Genomic DNA, 20,064 nt, shown 5'->3' on the forward strand with positions numbered 1-20,064 from the left:
AACAGTACTCCAGTCATGTGAGTTATTCCTCCAGGTCTCTGTTATTCCAATCACATCATAATTCCTTGACTTTGCCAGGACTTCCAGTTCTCCCTGCTTGTTTCCCAGGCTTCGTGTATTTGTGTATAGGCACTTGAGATAACCCGCTGATCGCTCCTCTTTCTCAGTATGAGGCAGGAGCCCTCCCCTCTCACGCGCTCCTGCTCATGCTTCCTCCCGGTATCCCACTTCCTCACTTACCTCAGAGCTTTGGTCTCCTTCCCCCGGTGAACCTAGTTTAAAGCCCTCCTCACTAGGTTAGCCAGCCTGCTTGCGAAGATGCTCTTCCCTCTCTTCATTAGGTGGAGCCTGTCTCTGCCTAGCACTCCTCCTTCTTGGAACACCATCCTATGGTCAAAGAATCCAAAGCCTTCTCTCCGACACCACCTGCGTAGCCATTCGTTGACTTCCACGATTCGACGGTCTCTACCCAGGCCTTTTCCTTCCACGGGGAGGATAGATGAGAACACCACTTGCTCCTCAAACTCCTTTATCCTTCTTCCCAGCGCCACGTAGTCTGCAGTGATCTGCTCAAGGTCATTCTTGGCAGTATCATTAGTGCCCACATGGAGAAGCAGGAAAGGGTAGCGATCTGAGGGCTTGATGAAGTCAATTTTCTCTCTCTCTTCCTTTTTTTTTTTTTTTTTGTAATGAAATGGATGTTGCAAATTTGGTATTCAATTGATTTGGCTATTTTAAGGCCAAAATAAAATTTTGATACAGAAACTTTTTATTTCTTCTCTCCACTCTGTTTTGCTATCACTGAAAACCCTTAGGAAATGAACTATAGAAAATCTAATTAAAGGCTGGCCTTAATCCAAGAAAACCCAAATTAAGGCTCACATACCAACTTCAGGTCCCCTGTTATGACTAGATCTAAGGTTCTGGTTGTTGTTCAAGACTTGTTAGTGCAACCGTCACTCATGTTAACGAACATGTACTCACACAAATAGTCCCATTGACTTCAGGGAGACTGCTTGCATAAGTAAATGCTCACAGCATGAGCATTACGCAGGAAGACCCTGCATGTTTTCATTTTGAGAAGAAAAGCAACTTCTTTTTTATAGTTACATTAAATAAAAGGAGGCAACAATGAAAATTTTGATTCAGCTTTATTATAAATGCCCAAAAGAGTATTTCTGCTTCAGACTTATTTTAAAACCAAAATGAAAGTCATCTAAACTTCAGAGTAGCAGCCGTGTTAGTCTGTATTTGCAAAAAGAAAAGGAGTACTTGTGGCACCTTAGTGACTAACCAATTTATTTGAGCATAAGCTTTCATGAGCTACAGCTGACAACTGAGCTGTAGCTCACGAAAGCTTATGCTCAAATAAATTGGTTAGTCTCTAAGATGCCACAAGTACTCCTTTTCTTTCATCTAAACTTGTTTACCAAGGGCTAGATTCTCCCACCTTTGAATTCAGTGGGACTCCTTACAGAGTAAGATGCTACCCAGTGTAATAAGTATGGCTGAATCTAAGCCTAGTAACCGCTTACCTGATGAGCACTGTCAAAATAAAATGAAAACAGCAGGGATAAAATCCTGGACCCATTTGAAGTCAATGTGAATTTTTCCATTGAAACCAATGGTTAAGGTACAGGAGGGTCGCCTGTATACATTGGGGTTGTGTTCTTGAAAAGGGCAATGCGTACCAAAACAGCGTATACTGGGGAATTTTTCCCCATAAGAAATAAAGGAATAAGGCGGGGGATGTGTTCACAACTTCACCACATTTGCCTATGACAATGCTCTTTTCGCCTAAGCAGTGTACCTAAACAGTGTACCTTTTTACAATGACAGGTTATACAGTATACATTTTACACACAAACATTGAATAAAATAATGCAGAACCCTACTACCACCGTTCAAACACATAGAACATTGTAATACAGTAAATACAGTACAGTAATACAGTATAAAAGTGTCAACTACACTAAACTTAGGTAGGGGGGGCAGCTGGATTTTCTTGGGCTATCTTTTCAGTTCCAGAAGACTTAAAAAAGCATTTTATCGATGTCTGCTCTCCTGCATAAATCTTTGAACAATAGATCTCCCTGTAGCAAGTTGCTGCCTCATTGAGAGCCCTGGAGACTTTGGCAGACCATTCACGAAAAAGTGCCAGACCATTCACGACTCCGTATGTTTTCCGTCATCTCATCCAGCAGCCCCAAAAAATGGAAGAGATTCTTTGTCATCAGACTCCTAGCTTCCTGCCTTACATCATTGTCATCATCAGCCTTGCTTTCTTCGGATATACATTATTGATCCAGATCAATCAGTTCCTCATTTGAGTCAGTTGCTCAGCGTGAGATTCCAGCAACTCCTGTACATCATCCTCCTCCACCTCCTTGAAGCTGACATCCTTCACCAACTTGACAATTTCTTTTGAAGAGCAGGAACGGCATCATAGAATCATAGACTATCAGGGTTGGAAGGGACCTCAGGAGGTCATCTAGTCCAACCCCCTGCTCAAAGCAGGACCAATCCCCAATTTTTGCCCTAGATCCCTAAATGGCCCCCTCAAGGATTGAACTCATAACCCTGGGTTTAGCAGGCCAATGCTCAAACCACTGAGCTATCCCTCCCCCCCAAAATTCCATGAAGCTGTGGACAGTGTCTGGCCATACACTGTGCCAAATGCCGTTCATACATTACGAAGTGACCTCTTCCCATGACACGTCAATGTTTTCCACACTGTTCAAGATGATGTAGGTCTTCCAAAACTCCTTTACACTTGGCTTTCCTTCACCTGCTGTCTCCTTAATCAGCACGAAGAACATCCTCCATAGGTAATAAGCCTTGAATGTGGCCATTACACCCTTGTCCATAGGCTTCAGCAACGGTGGTTTTGGGGGGCAAAAATAGGACCTTGATGTTCAAGCAGAGGTCTTTGTAGTCCAGTTTGTGGGCACTTGTGTTATCCATCAGAAGGAAAAACTTAAAGGCCAAATTTTCCTTCTGACAGTAAGCCTTCAATTCAGGGAGAGCATGGTCTACAAACCACTCACAGAAAATATTGTTTGTCATCCAGGCCTTTCAATTTGACTTCCAAATTATAGGGAAACGAGACTTAACATAGCCCCTCATTGCTCTTGGGTTTTCACTGTGGTACACAAGCAAGGGCTTCAACTTTTAATCTCCTTCTGCATTTCCCCCAAACAGAAGAGCTAAGCGGTCTTTTGAGGCTTTGAATCCAGGAGTAGTCTTCTCATCACAAGAAATACAAGTCATCGTTGGCATCTTCTTCCAGTAAAGGCCTGTCTCGTCTACATTAAAAACTTGTTTTGGAAAGTAGCCACCTTCTGAAACAATTGTGTTTAGCTGCATAGGAAACATTTCAGCTGCTTCTTCATCTGCACTAGCCGCTTCTCCTGTGAGTTTTACATTATGTAGATTGGCACACTTCTGAAATCTGTGGAACCACCCATGACTAGCATTGAAGGCCTCCTTTTCTGCTTTTGAGCTCTCTCCCTCTCTTTCCTTGAAATCGTTATACAGGCTTTTGGCCTTCTCCTGAATCAAGCTTAAACTCACAGGCATTTTCTTTTCATGGAGGTCATCAATCCAATCAGCCAGCAAACATTCCATCTTCTCCATTGTACTGCTTCTCTGTTTCATTATCTTCAATTATGACAATTTCAGAGCACTTCTAGTGCTTTCATGAATTCGATTAGCACTCTTAAAAATTGAGTATACTGTCGAAGCAGGCAAACCGAGAATATGAGAAACGTCGGCTGGATGCTCTCCTCTTTCAATATGCTTTATAACATCTAATTTCACTTCTAATGTTACACTCTTACGTTACCTCTTAGACACAAGCCCACTCTTAACACTTTGAATGTGTTTTGCACTCATGATGGCTACAGGACTGTACTGCACACAGGGCCACCCTGCCTCTTCCTGACCCCCTCCACCCATGCCCCACCTCTTCCTGCCCCTCCACCCATGCTCTGCCTCTTCCCATCCAGTTCCGCCCTCTCCTCTGAGTGCCTCATCCCCACTCCTTCCCCTTCCCCACATGGCTCCTGAATGCCGCCTAACTGCTGATTGCAGCAGGCAGGAGGCACTGGGAGGGAGAAGGAGGAGTTGATCAGCGACCCTCCTGGCTGACACAAGCACAGTACTGTACTGTACGGTAGGGGAATGTGTTCCAATTCACATCAGTCATGTTCCGTGCAAATGATGGATATGCAGATCAGGACCAGCATGAATTGGAACACGTTCCCCAATTGATGAGCACTGGATATCTGAAACAACGGATAAGGGGGAGATGTATACTGGGGACCCCCTGTAAAGGGGAGCAGGGAGATCATGGCTCCACTTCCTCTGATCAAAGCAGCAGGGAGCTCCCCCTCCTCTCCTTGCCTTGGAGAAGCAAGGCTCTCCCATGGCTCCCTATTTCCTGGGCTAGTGAGGCGAGAGCTCCCCTCCTCTTTCAATATACTGCAAAGCACTTATCAGTGCTAACAAGGCTGATATTGGTGCCAGTTAAACCCATGGAGGTTAAAAGTTTTAATTCTAAGAAAGTGACAATGTCACACTCACATGATTTCAGCTACACAAATTCCCAGACTTTACAAAGTAGAAGGAATGCTAGTTGGCAGCTCATTACAAATATTCAGAGAATATTCAAGTACTTAGAGTTGTTTGAATTATCCTGCTTAGTCCTCCGTTAGACTAATCCTTTGTGCTTCTGTAGCTTTCTGCAAATTAAAGAATATAAAAAGAATCGCAGGGAATTCATCATTTTGGAATTTCCATTGTTTGTTCATACTCACAGCAATTAAGTGCAGAATTCCTTTTTCTATTTACTTTTAGTCCCTGAACAATGCAATTGATATCAAATGTTACAGCATATGAATTGGAACATTCAGTTGTGTTTCACTGTCTGCCAGCAGCTGGATGAAACACCTTGCCATTTTTTTTTCTGAATCTATAATTAGGACTTGCAGATTAGTGAACTAAAGCCTTGTAAAGCTGGAAGTCAAAATAAAGGATACCAGAAATATGTACAGTAGTATACAGAAGATCCACATTGTTCAAAGTGTTATTAAATTATAGTGTGTAGGTTCCTTAATCTTATGCAGTATCTTTGCTCCTATTCCTGAAAGCTTTGAAAATCTATATAAATGAATCTATTGTTAGTTTTATGCATTTTTCATTAGTTTTTTTCCTAAAAGCATTTCATGAAAATGTATATACAGGAAACATTAAAATGTTTGGTCATTTAAATCTCCACATACAGTGGTTGTGCCCCAAGACTTATTGTAAGTTTTTTGATTTGTTGTTTTTGTCAGGAACAGGGGTATAGGTGGTCTGGCCTAGTGATCACAGCTGGACTGAGGTCTGCACAGCAGGGACTGTAGTCACTGAGCAGGAGTTGCAGGAATCAGAAGAGCTAGGTCCCATAAGAAAGAGTCAGGGTCAGAATCAAGCTGGGGTCAGAGATCAGAAATAGTACCAGGCTGGAACTGGGAGACATGAGTCAGGGTCAGAATCAGGCTTGGATCAGAAACCAGAGATCAGGAGATCAAGCAAAGTCTGTCATTGCAGCAGGCCAAAGTCTGTGTGGTTGCCCAGACAACTTCCTGGGAGCTTGGCCAACCAGAGGACCGCAGGGTGCTGTCACTCTAGGTTTCTTGGGCAGTACTTCCTGTGGTGCCTACTTTCCACAGTGCTCCCTGGCTGTGCCCCTGCATGGCCTCCCGTTAGCTCTGTAGGAACATCAGCTGCCCGACTTTCTCATCCCCAGATCCTTACAGTTTTCCATTTCCCATTGAGTTTTTAAATCAAGTTTTTTGGAAGAATAATTCCCATTACTGTCTTATCTATTCTATATGGCCCTTATCACCATGATAACTGAAAACCATCAATATTCCCTTTTCCTTTATACATTAGTGTTTACACCAAAATCCCCGATTTCTCTAAGCCTCTTCATTCTATGAAATTATCACACGCAACCTATCCAATAACTCCCTGATTCGTACATAAGACACAACATTGACAAGCTCAGAGGGAAGGTCATGTTTTTGTTCATTCTGAACCGTTCTGGATGAGGTCTGAGGTTCCAAAAGTTGTTGACAATGTAAAACAAGGGAGAAAGTTGTAAGGTATTTAAAAGGTTATTAGGTTGTCAAATATGAAAGTTCTGTGTTCATTTAAGGCTTGATTGCAATACTCTTTCTCACAATGAATGTCACTTAGTGAAATTACTTAAGCTGTAATTAACTGTTAGCAATTTCTCAGGGTATTTTTAATATATAAAAAAAAGAAGTGCAACAAAAATGGTTCTATGTTGAATGGCTGCTTCAAAAATCAAGCAACTGATAGATTTTTAACTAGTTTCTTTAATGTGCGTGTGGCAAATTGCCAGCCCTACTTTGATGGATCTCGCGCTTTCTCTTCTTGGGGAGGGTTCAGGGCACCATTTCTCGCCTCAGAACTGGTGTATTAACTGCCCCACTAGTGTCGTAGAGGAGGGGAGGGGAGAGGGAAAGACCTGAGCCTGCCCTCTACTCCGGGTCCCAGCCCAAGAGCCCCAGGGATAGCAGTAAACTGCTTGAACTAGTGGTTCCTTCCCCTGGACTACTTCCCTCTCCTGCCCTTCAGCTTGTGGGGCTTCCTGCCCTCCCTCTGTATAGACTCCTGAAATGTGCAACTCTGAACATAATTTTTGAATTACTTTATTTCCCTATTAGTTCTGGCATGACTACTTCTTTTGAGGGGAGGGGAGGAAGGCAACATGTGCAGAAAATCACCTCAACTTTTTAATTATTTTTTTAAAAGGAAAGTCAGATATCTGGAATTTTTAAATGAAGTCACTGGAAAAATAGTCCCCCCCAACCCCCAAAGACCTGTGTGGCATTTCACAGTATGAAAGTAGGAGAATCTTGTACTCATTATTTTAACATTTAAAGAGATTTCACACCTGCCATTTTCTGAGACATCCCACTCTGGATTTTTTGTTTGTTTTATTACTATTACTTCTGTAACCCTTCTGCCCATCAGAGTTGGCAGCAACAAGGGCCGGGTTCAATATCTAGGGGATCCATTCCAATAACACAATGCAAACCGGCTCGAGCCCCCACCCAGTGACCTGGGACAAATATATACCACCCCCGCTGGGCGCCTCCAAGAGGCAATACTTCCCCTCTCGCAAGCACATATTCTGAGTGTAGCAAAAGCCTTTTAGTAACAGAGAGAAACAATGTGGCATTATGTTGGGGAAACACCACCAACAGGATTCATAACACAACCCATGAGCAAAAAAAACCCACCCCAGGCAAATTGGGGCATGCCCTTTTCCCTTTGGTTCTTGAGTCCAGCAACCCCAAATCACCCAAAGTCCCAAAAGTCCAATGCCCCAAAAGTCTCTGTCCCTGGTCAGGGCAGCCCCAGAGTTCGAAAGTTTATCTGCGGAGCTTTACCTCCCAACCTGGGTGGAAATGGGACGGGGGTAAGAGGCACCTTACATGATCTGAGGCTGACCGCCCCATAGCTCCATAGCGGCGCTCCGCTCCGCTCACCGCCCCACGAACTCCTTCGCTCAGCTGCGCTCCGCTCCGCCAGCCGCCCCACGAACTCCTTCGCTCAGCTGCGCTCCGCTCCGCCAGCCGCCCCACGAACTCCTTCGCTCAGCTCCACGGCCCACAAGCAGCTCCTGCCATCCACACGCTGCTCCGCGTCGAACTGCTTCACCAGCCGTCCCGCAAACTGCACCACAATATATCTTCAGGCTCCCCCACTACTTAACACAACACTCAGTGATTTCAGCTCTTAGGTGAATTCAGCTTGTAGTAGGGGAGCCCCAGTGCTGGTGCACTGTCAGCCCAAAGTGAGCTCAGCAGCCTATAACTAGACTTCTAATGAAATCAAAATTAGCTCTGATATTCCACAGTGGAGAGAGGAGGAAGTGCAATTAGCATGTAAGGCCCTCACCCAGGGGCCCATGCCACCAAGTATTAATACTTGCCCCCAGCCTCTCTCTATTCACACAGTTTTGGAACCCATGACCCTTGCCTAGCGAGTGCTACTTAGTTGATGTTGAATCCCTCCATCATAACAAAAGGCCACATACAGTTCCAAGCACAGTTCCCATAATCAGGGTAATAACAATTTATTCTTCCTGCCCCAATAACAGAGACGCTGGGGATCCCACAGCAGCCAAAGTGACCATTTGAGCAGCTATGGTCTCATTCTAGGCGTGGTGGGTGTGCCTATGCAAATGAGATCGGCCCCTGAAGTTCTTTTCCACAACTTGCCACACCTCACCACCAGATGTCAGGGTGGAGCTCATCCTGACACTGCTTACACTTCTTTTCTGCACAAACAATGTTGCATGTTTGTGACCTCTACTGTGATAAGTAAAATGGAGTGAAAATCAGAAATTCCATCCAGCAGGAAATTTTGGTATTTCAACATGTTTTCTTCCAATTTTTTATAGAACAAAAAGTTCCAAAATATTTCAATTCAGAAATGACAAAATATTTCATTTCAGCATTTTCAATCCAACCAAAATATTTTGATGTTCCAAAATCCAAACATTTCATTTTGGCTTGTTGAACTGATCGGAAACCTTTCATTTTGAAAAATCTTTTATTTGCCCAGCTCTAAATACAATGTTCCTAATACATTGGCAACATCCTAAAGTTACACACACCAAGGAGAGCATCATTCCCGGAGCGTAGATTAAAGAACCATTTACTATAGTTAATAAGCAACAATTTTGTGCTACTTAAGACATCTTGTATTGGACTTTAGTGACTTTTGGTGGGACAAGCTTTTTTGGGTCGAGTCCTCTGTAGAGAAAGAAACTGCTGATTGAGGGAAGCAAAGGACTCAAGCGTGGAGGAGTGGGTGAAATTGAAAGTGTTTTTCCTGTTTTTGGTTGAGTTGGGTTGGGTTTTTTGTGCTTTTAATCACTTGGTTTTGATTTTTAAATTATTTTGTCTATGTCCCCAGGAGTATGGTGGAAATTGGAGATTGCATTTTGATGATATTTTGTCAAGTCATGCATGTGATAAGTAACATAGCAAGGATGGGTATGTTCACAGCAAAAGCCCTAATGTCTCATCAACTATGGTCATTTTACTAAAGCCTGGTCTACACTGCGGGGGGATCGATCTAAGATACGCAACTTCAACTACGAGAATAGTGAAGCTGAAGTCGATGTATCTTAGATCGACTTAGAATCACTTACTTTGCATCTTCGCGGCGCGGGATCAACGGCCGCCGCTCCCCCATCGACTCCACTTCCAACTCTCGCCATGGTGGAGTTCTGGAGTTGACGGCAGAGTGATTGGGGATCGATTTATCACGTCTACGCTAGACGCGATAGATCGATCACTACCCGCCGGCCTAACAGACATGGCCTAACAGTGGGCTGGATTACCATCTTTCAATCCAGCCCAAGTAAGGGACAGTGCATAGTTACACTGCCCCAGGAGCAGGGATAGGTATTAGACTGTGACTCGGAGAGTCACAATTGGGTGCCAGCTTCTCCTTTGGTGAGGGAATTAATCTGTACCAGCTCTTTGCTAGACCAGTATACTACCACAATTGCATTTATGGGGTGGAGCCAAGGCTCCATTCACTGTCTTTCTGTCACTGTCCACTCCCCATCCAGAGAGAGGAAGAAGCAGTCTGCCATTCTCCGCTTTCCTTCCACCCTTTTGCAGGCAATGCATATAGCTGTGCAGGTGAGTAAGGGGGCTCTTTATTCCTCTGTGCAGGTGCAAAGCCAGCTCATGAATGACCACCCAGTAACCAGTCTAAACTGATCAAAAAACAATGAGTGACTAATCAGAGCTGACATCTGTAATTAGTGTGTTTTATATACATTTTTGTATTTGTTGTGGTTTCTTAAGAAAATAAAGATATCCTCATGCTCACAACATTGCTCATTGTTCTTGTATTATATTAATCAAATTATATCAGTTTTACCCTCTACTGTATGCTAATGTATACAAGTTATAATGTTTCCATGAATAGTTATGATGACCTTTCATGGAAGTTAAAGAAAACCCCATCAAGCATACCTACACATTTGACCTCATTTTGCTACTTTTCTGCATGTGTATTCAAACATATAAAAAAATGCAATATTTTGTTCCTGAACATATACATAAATGTGACCGAATGGCAGCCCTGTTTCCATAAATGTGCCTACATTTTTGAATAAACACAAATGATGCTTGTTTTTAAATAAGATTTCTGTGTACTACATTAGGATGTCTAATGGGAGAGTCGTCAGATTTCCTGGTTTCTTGGTCACGGACTGATGATATCAAACCAGGGATGCAGGTACAATATGCTTTTCTCTTTCCACTCATCATCCACCAAAATCTCAGCCTCTGAGAATGATCATGAACAATGTGGGTGCTGAAAATGAAATTCAAAGCCTGTTTACATAAACACCAAAGCATGAACTTCAATTTGAAAAAGCATGCTCTCATCGTAATTACTGTACATGCAGTGTGCGTTTGATTGGATGATTACTGACAGGCTTTGGCACTTGTTTTCTCCATTACTGCCATTGTTTTGTTCATCAGTGTCTCAGCAGTTTGCAGGACTTTTATTTGTGAGATGACAGTCCTATCATCAACAAGCTTTTGATGTTACAGCCATTTTACCATAAGTAAGCTGAGCAGTTTTGGGTTAGGAAATGGAAATGCATTTCATTCGGTCTTGTCAACTGTCTCATTACTCTCCACTCATCAGATTAGGTATTTAATTCTGAGAAATAGCTCAGCAGCTTTTCGTCCTTTTTGTGCCTTAATAGAAGCACTTTTATTTGATCAAGTATGTGTATTTTGTCCATCTCTTGTTCTGCTTGTTCATATATCTGTTTCTGAAGATGCTTGTTTTCCTTTAACATCATATATTGTTGAAGACAACCTGAAGTTAGCTAATGGCTTTTGGTGAGGACAAGCACTGCGGGTGCTCTCGATACCTGTGTCTGAGTTTCAATTATAGTGTCGCTGCTTTGCATTTCACCATTGTTGTCAAGAGACTCTAAAGCATAACCACAGGAGCTTCCTCTCCCAGTATATGGGGATTCTGTGGTGGCTCAGAGACAACATAATGGCTTGTCCACCACTTTCCTCCCTGTAGCCACTGTAGGGAGTATTTTCCAGGGAAAGCGGGATGTATCGGGGATTCTCTGTACTCCAGTTATCCCTGGATGACCCTGGGGTCTGTTAGTCATCAGGCTTCTCTAATTTATGCTGGAGGATTGGACTTGCACACAGATATCCAAGGACTGGGATAGTGGAAAGGTGGCTTAAAGCCACCTTTTTTTTATATTCCAACTACCCGCATGATTTTCATCCAAAGCTAAAGATCTGGGCCATAATTTTTGCAATGGTGTTTACAACATGTTAAAATCTTAAATGGGAAGGGTATTTAAGCAGTCATCCTCTATGGCATGATTCTCCTCTTGCTTACACTGATGTACATCAGGAATAACTCCATTGACTTGAATGTAATTACACCAATGTAAAACTGTTGTGAGAGGATAAAAATGCTGATGGCATTTAAATGGCAGCACTGTTGTGTCTGTAGGGTGCTTACTCATCTTGCTTACTTAAATTATTAGAATCAAAAAAGATATCAGATTTTCTCTCTCAACCAGGTCAGAGAGAAAAGTGTTGTTATTCATATAGAAGGGGTCAGATCTCAGCTGATACAAATCTACATAGTTCACTTGATTTAAAGGATCTATACAGATTTATACCAGCTGAGAACCTATCCCTTTTATGGTATATCATATTCATATATTTTTTCAACATTAGTAGTATTTGCCACTTTTGATCACTTGTGCATTGAAACACATGAGTCAGAGCATTTGACTGAAGTTGATCTTTATTTTGATAAAAAGAACGAGGGGTACTTGTGGCACCTTAGAGACTAACAAATTTATTTGGGCATAATCTTTCTTGGGCTAAAACCCACTTCATCAGATGCATGGAGTGGAAAATGCAGTAGGAAGATATGTAGATATAGAGACAGACAGACAGATAGATGAAGTAGGAAGATATACACACAGTAGGAAGATATATGTATATATATATATACACAGAGAACATGAAAAGATGGGGGTTGCCATACCAACTCTAATGAGACAAATCAATTAAGGTGGGCTATTATTTTGATAGGAATGTTTCTTTTTGTATAATTTTTATATACAGATTTAGGTGCCTTTTCCCTGATAACAATGTATTCTCTTGACTGTTTAGGATGATAGAACCCTTAAATGAAGGTGAATTATTTTTAATATTGCAACTGGGTGTAAGCAATGAACTGACTGAGAATATCATCACAGACACATGGAAATGGCCCTTTTCCCAGCACCATTACCCAGCACAAAATTGCCCCAAACCCACATTGTTGCAGTTTAAGTTAATACCCACAGAGTGGGGTCCATGCCATTGCACAGAGTGTCAGTAATGCAATATTCAGTCTGAGGCGGTCGGGGACTGATCATCCCCTTATCTCCCTGAAAACAGCTTTAGTCAGTGGGAAATCTAAGTCTTGTACCTCCCTGCACATTGGCCTGCTGCTGCATTATTTTTCATCCAGAAGTGATAGACAGAGCTTGCTTTGGATCATGTCTGTGCTGACCCTAGAAGAGTAAGCAGATGTCACTATTAAAGGTGAAATATGACTCACCTTCTAACCATTCACACAACATTCCCAGCTTTCAGAGACACAAGAGGCAAGTGGCCAAATCCACGAATGTCATTGTGTCTCTCATCTAGCAGCAGAGTGCTGTCCTTAGACAACCAGTCAGGAATACACACACAAACTGAATATGGATTGGCAGCTGCTTGAAATGACTGTGTGAAACCAAGAGAGGCAAATGGTATCTCTTCTTTAGTAGAATGTTACTGAAAATAAGTGCAGAATATTTTTTTCAGTAGATAAGTGAGTGTGTGTGCGCGCTTGTTTGTTTTCTTCCTCAGGAAAAAAAAAAGTGTTTTCAGGACTGACATGTTTGATTGTTTCAGCTCTTTTTCAATATTGAGTTTTTGCCAAGGTTGTTAACAACAAATAGAGCATACAACTAAGAGAGATTTATTAGTCATCCCCCAGATACCTCACAACCCAGTTATTATCTCACTCTCTAAGCCCACACAAAGAACAAAATCAAATCCTATAATGCAGAACAAAATAAAATGTGACTTGAAGGTGGGAGGTATCTTCACTATATAATAATCATTCCAATGAATACAGTATTGCATATTTTCATGTATTAATTCCAAATTTATTGATGTAACCCAAAAATAGTTTCCGTATGTACTAAGGCTGTGTCTGCACTTGCAGCTGGGGATGTGATTCCCAGCTTGAGTAGACATACTCGTGCTAGCTCTCATCAAACTTGTGTGCTAAAAATAGTAGTGTAGCCATAATAGCATTGGCAGCAGTGCGTGATGGCATGGGCTAGCCACCCTCAGTACGTACCCACAGGGTCTGGTCAGGTTTATACTCAGGTCGGCTAGCATGTCCTGCCTATCACCTCTGCCTGTGCTACTGCAGCTACACTACTATTTTTAGTGTGCTGGCTTGAGGAGAGCTAACATGAGCATATCTACACAAGCTGGGACTCAACCTCCAACTCCAAGTGCAGACATAGCTTAAATATCCCCTATTGTATATTTTCAAAATAGCTCCTTCAAGAAATGCCATGAGTAAGGTAGGTTAGCCATCAGACATTCTACTTGAGTTGGTGGTGCACTGTATTTTCAGACTCTTAATTATTCTATCTGACATCTTAATCCAACTTGCATCCAGATTGCCTTCCTCAGTTAAAAGTTCTTCAGATCAGAAGTATCATTTAATGTACAGTAGGATTAGCCGTAAAGTCCCCATCACCTTTTCCAAATATTCTTTTGTGACTTTACAATCCCAAAGCATGTCGATAACATTACTGACATAATTTTGACATCTCCAACAAAACTTTGTAGGTGTCACACCCCATCTACCCATTTTCTGTGGTATTTATTCAATGGTATATGCCTTTTTAAAAACATTCCCACCGCCTATTTTCATTCTCCCACTCAATTTCATTTTTCACTGGCCATAAGTGCCCATTACTGATGCTTCTTAGAAATGTAGATACTTGGCAAGAACTAAATCTGATTTTTTTCAGTAATGTGGCATGATCAAATGAGGGCCAGATCCTCATCTGTTCTAAATTGGTGCGACTACTCTGTCTGGCCCTCTGTGTTCATGCATGCTGAAAAGATTCATATTTCACCCTTATTCCATGGAACACATCAGAAGCATGTGCACCTTATCAGAAATATGCTTGGTTATATTTCAGTCCTTATTATTTGTATGCTATGTGCTATATGCTTCCATACATATTGTTTATTTACTTAAACCTCCAAGTAATAATTTCTCATTTAAACCTCATTAAATAGTCTAGTAGCTGTAACATTTCCTTTACCTTGCAGATTGGTTTCTGTTTTGCTTGGGACGTGTCATGCTGTGCTTTGAAACAAAATTGACAGTTTGGCATTGCAGCTAAATGGAAAATTCTGTCACTTCCAAAATATGTGGTACATACTTAGTGTAGTGTCTCATGAAGCTGCAAAGGCCACATTTCCTGCCCCTCTGTAGTCAGGAGTCTGATTTCTAGTGGCAATGCACAACTTCAGTCACAATGATTATAAGCAAGTTTCCTGATGTGGATGCCCAGCATGAAAAAGAATTATAATAACTTGGCACCTTTTAACTGTTAATATTTGAAATATAAGTACCTTTGACAGGACTTTGCCATTAGGAAGGTAAACAGTGCAGCCATCATACTCTTGTGAGTAGGATTTGTTCTGAGTGTCATGTGATAAAGAATATAGAGACAGGGAAGAAAGTCCGCTCTGTTGAATGATATTACTGAACATTGTTAAGCTCAGTAGTTGTGTATCTTCATTTGAATAGTTATTTAAAAATGTGTACTTACTTCCTTTTTTTACAGAAAGAGTACTCAGTGCGTGGATATTAATACAGACCTTAGATGTAACAGGTTCTTGTTTTAAAAGTTGTCATGGTAATTTGCTTGTGCTTCCTTTGATGTATGGAATAAGTCCCAGTTTTAAAGCTTCCTAGTTACTGCCATTTTTTGCCCTAGTGCATTGTTATAACAAGAAAACTGTATAGACTTGAGATGCAATTAGTTACTAACTTAGGCTGTTTATGAGAACTGAGCTGAACAGCTGGAAGGTGCTCTGTTTAGGGATACCATAATCAAGACTTCAGGTTGCATTATTTATCAAGATTGGTAGTAAACGTTAAGTATTTTTGTGAGTGTTTGAAATATAATTTGTAAAACCAAACCCTACGTACTAGACCCCCAGTTATTGTATATCAGTATTACACCAGCAAAGTTGATGGAGCTGTGATGATTCACGTCAGCTAAGGATCTGCCCTATATATTCACTAAGGGCCTGATCCTGCAAAGAGGATAAGACCCAGATCTTCAAAGGTATTTAGGCAACTGGCTCCCATTGAAATCAACATCAGTGGGAATTGAAGGTGCTTAATACCCAGGGCCGTTCCTAGGAGGGTGCGGGGCCCGGGGCAGAAGTGATGGATTCATCTCTTCTGGGACTGACTGTGCCAGCCAATCACACCAGCCCGGGGAGCCTCCCATAGCACGGGGCCCAGAGCGGTCACCCCGATTCGCCCTACCCAAGGAACGCCTCTGTTAATACCTTGCAGGAAGCTGTCAACCCTTCACCGGGTAGGGCAGACAGAGGAGAGGGCAAAGGCGTTACAAAATAATGCTGATTGTTCCAAGAACCTCCTGCTTTTAAACATTTTTGTTTGTATGTACAAGCTATCTCCTTTAAAGCCTGGAATATATTGTTCAAAATCTTTATGAACAACCTGTGGTCGGATTTCTGGTATAGCTTTCTTCCCTCCCACTAACCTTTCTAAGAAATCTCTTGCCACTAGTTTCTTTCCCTCAGTATACTTAAGCAGATGAAGTTGTTCTCTGAAGGAATACGCTGTAAAATAAGATCATTGTACAGGTACAGAATATGGGCCAGTTTCTGCCCTCTGAAAGAAGGTGGATTTTCCCATGGAAATTATTGGGAACTGCCTGCTCACCTCCAAAGTTAAAATTTTGCCCAATGAGAAGTAGGCAATGTACTGTAAATAATTCCTGTCTATCATCATCATCTTTGTTCTCTCTCATCCTGTGTTTGAGATTGTGCTGAATGACTACTGAAAATATTGGTCATTAACCAACACAGGTGTTAAATAATTTGATTCTGAAAGCATTACCATACAAAGATCTTTGTTCCTCAGGCAAATTTTTTACCATTAACAACTGAATAAATGTGAAATTCCAGTTCCATCATTTTCAGGAAAATTTCTGGCTGCTTCCAAAAGACTAAAGCAAATGGGCAATAATTGAAAAGCTTGACAGCTCTCAGTTCTTTCTTGTAAAGATGAGTTTTCAAAAAGCAAGTAATCAGTCTCAAGCTTACTCACCAGCAACCCATTTGCAGAGTTCAAGCTTCTTTTGAGCACTTAGATTATTTTCATGGCTAATAGGAAAAAGATTTTTAGTTCTGGTCTTTAGGGCAGCATTTTAGAAGCAAGAAGGAAATGAGTTAATTTCACCTCTATTTGACTACTGATCTCAATGGATCAATAAATTGTCTCCCAAGGCTTGCTTTGTAGTTATTGACCATGGACAATTTGCGATCTGTCATCTGTATGACCTATAGAAGATAGGTTATTTAATGTAATAGGTTCCTTAAAGAGTCACGCACAGCGGCAGCTAACAGGAGAGTTTCAGAGAGAGTGTGACAGGCTTTCCTTCCAGATTCAGTGTTATGTGTTGTGTCAAGATATCCAGCAATGGAACAGTGGCAGTGGTCTGCAATGGATGTGCCATGTTCTCTCTGCTGTCTGAAGCCAGAAGGGATTTCCTTTGCATGAAGTGCAAGTTAGTGGCTGGAGGAAAAGATTCTTGAATTGGAGGGGCACATTGAGATACTACTGAGAACCAGAGAAGCTGGGGAGCTCCTAGACAGCCAGGGCTGGGAAACACCAGTATACCAGGTTCAAGGAAGAATGGAGCTGGTCACCAAGGACTTGGAGAGGAAGTCAGAAAGGAGGTCTGGTGATTTGTAACCACCACAGGCAAGAGGTCATGGCTGGAGACAGATCAGGATAGGCAGGCTGTGACCACCAGAGAGAAAAGAAGCAGGAGGAATTCCACACTGCTAGAAGTTTCAAATCAATACCAACTCATCAGTGTGGAAACAATGGAAGTTACTACTCACGTTCCAACAGATCCAAGGAATATATGGGACAGGCATGTAGATAGCGTCCCAACCTGTAAGAAAATCAAGCTTGCCTGCAAAGATTTCTCCAGCCATCCAAGGAAGACAGACAATCCTTGTTGGATATTCGACACTCAGATGAATCGAAAGAACATTTGGCAAGGGACAGATGGAAAACAGGATGGTGTGCTGCCTTCCCGGAGCCAAGACATGAGATGTCACTCTAAGATTGGATAGGTTTCTGATGGGAAAGGATCCATGGGTGATGGTTCATATTGGCACTAATGACACTGTGACATGGGCTATGGCAATATAGGTATGAGCAACTCTCCAAGGGTAATATTGGCTTGTCATATCCTTTAGAAAAGCATGAGCTGGCAACACAAGCCAGGAATTAAACAGGCATCAATAATATTTATAGAAAGGCTGAGGAATTAATAAGCTCCATTTCTAAAGTATATTTTAATCTTTCACCTATAAAACAGCTCATTGAATTGATAGGAGACAATTGGGGACTTAGCTTCAGTATTTTTTTATGAATATAATGACTTTCATAAACTATACAGACATTTTTACTCTTTCCAAGGTGGTTTAATATATAAACTGGTTGTCTCCTGTGTGACACTGATCTGTTTTATAGCATTATTTTCCCATGAGGCATACATATAGTAACTAACTTCCCACATTATATTTGGCAAGAACTACATTTTCATCATTTTCTTTTCCTATTTGCTAAAATTATTAGTAATACCTTTTAACTTAATATATTCAATTCCTTGATTATATCCATATTCTTTATCACTGGTTTTCTGTTAGCAGCAATAATCTTGGACCACTTTTTTTGGATCAGTGTTTGGTCTTTTTTTAGTAGTCCTTTGTTATGAGAACAGCTTTGTTCACTTCAAGAGTACATTTAACATGCCAAGGAAGTAGAACATTAATATATAAAAAAATAACTAATGGTGTTTGAGATCAAATAAAACCTTATTATTGATCATTTCAGAAAAGATTAACTTATACTCATAGATTTCAGTGTATGAAGAACACCAGGGTATTTATTAATCAGTTTTGTCCTGTGTAGTATTTTTAAATTTTTAATTTTTTTTATTTTTACCTGTGCTAATTACCTTTAACTTTGCAGAGAAAAGAAGCTTCTTTCTATAATAAGTTAAAAATTAAAAGTTACTATCAATAAAAAAAGACGTTTGAACTGAGTTTCAGAATACATCATCATCAGTGTTTGAGACACATTATCCTGAGTCATATTGTGATTATCTCCTGTTCAGGTAACTATAATAAATAGAATTATAATTCAATCACTATGTAGGCTGAAAAGCATGAATATGTGCTGCAATCAAATGTAGAGACATGGGACAATAATAGGTTTTGGATGCTGGTAAAGACCTTTTACACAGCACATTCAGATACTTTGTCTGAGTAATGTAAACTACAGGGATGAGAGGCTCAGAAGAAAGGGTGAGTGAACCCAGAAATACTAATGTTCAGATGCTGACAATACTGGTTTTAATGCCTAGGGGTTTTTTTCCAAATCAAGTATGCTTTTGTTCATATATTGAACATCTATTTTAAGAAACTGGTGTATTATTTCACTTTATGGGAAATTCTGTCATCCTGAAAATAACGAAATTGCAGTGAGATGATATAATATACCCGTAAGTGTCGTAAAATCATAATCCAACATCAATATGTCTGAGGTTTTGGTCATAAACGTTGAGTAAATGTGCTGATAATATTTGGCTTGATAGTATAAGCTTATTATAGTTGTGAAATAACTGAAACAGCTCCTTAGAGCAGAAGCATCCAAATTTTACCCAAGTAATAGCCATGTTACCAGCTCTCCAGGAACCCTAGAGATGTATGTAATTTCTGTAAAATGGAGCAGATTAGCTAAGTACCTGTTTCTGTGGAGCTTACTGCTGGGACTTGTCGTTTCCAAAGGCTTCATAGTGACATAGAACATCAGGCAGCCATGGACCACATTAAGGAATTTTGTTGGCTACGTTTATTAATATTTTTATGCCCCAACACTCCATGTAATGCTGTACCGAAATCCAAGAAAATGTGTTCTTGGCCCTGAAGAGATTACAATCGGTGTATAGGTAGAAGCTGCTACTGCCTTAAGACTGAAACTTTCCCATCCTAAGCCTTAGGCCTGGGTAACAGGGAAGGGAGGGAGAAAGGGGAGGAATTCAATATTTGTGTCGATAAGAAAGAAGCATTTCTCCAGTAGGGATGATTTATAAAATCTCATCGTAGTTTAGGATTTTAGAATAAATCTCTGGAGATGAATATTGGACAGAGGGCAGGGAAGGCAGTGAAAAGTGCATGTTAAATTAATTTATCACATAAATGTGTGTGTGCAAGATCCATTTTTCTCATACTTTGGCCACCACCAACATAGACCATCTTAGACCAATAAGCTTCTCTCAGAAAACTTCTCATGAAAGGTCACTTTCATGATAAGAATGCTAGTTGTTTCCAGTATTCCCAGTCAATTAATGGCTAATGAGTAAGTGCAGTTTCTACCATCAAAGTAATGTCTAACATGTAATCTATCAAAACAATGCATTTAACAGGCTGCAGTTTAAAAAAAAACTCCAAATGGGGCTCTCAACAATCATTTGTAAGCTTGGCACAGAGACAGAGTGCCATTTTGTAATCAGAAAGGGTAAATTGCAATCATGATGCTGCTTAAAATCACTCA

General features: G+C 41.0%; 1 protein-coding gene across 2 annotated transcripts in view; it reads left to right on the forward strand.

The window, feature by feature from the left end:
* DOK6 (docking protein 6) overlaps positions 1-20,064 on the forward strand; it is a 429,579-nt gene that overhangs the window by 363,981 nt on the left and 45,534 nt on the right. Inside the window, exon 8 of one of the 2 annotated variants that reach the window (XM_077809077.1) lies at positions 10,268-10,341. The exons of the other annotated variant lie outside the window; for it this stretch is intronic. Within the exon in view, the coding sequence (XP_077665203.1) occupies positions 10,268-10,341 (74 nt within the window). The remainder of the gene's footprint in view (positions 1-10,267; positions 10,342-20,064) is intronic. 2 annotated transcript variants of the gene reach the window in all.

The sequence above is a fragment of the Eretmochelys imbricata genome, chromosome 2 (genome assembly GCF_965152235.1).
Source record: "Eretmochelys imbricata isolate rEreImb1 chromosome 2, rEreImb1.hap1, whole genome shotgun sequence".
NCBI classification, from domain to species: Eukaryota; Metazoa; Chordata; order Testudines; family Cheloniidae; genus Eretmochelys; species Eretmochelys imbricata.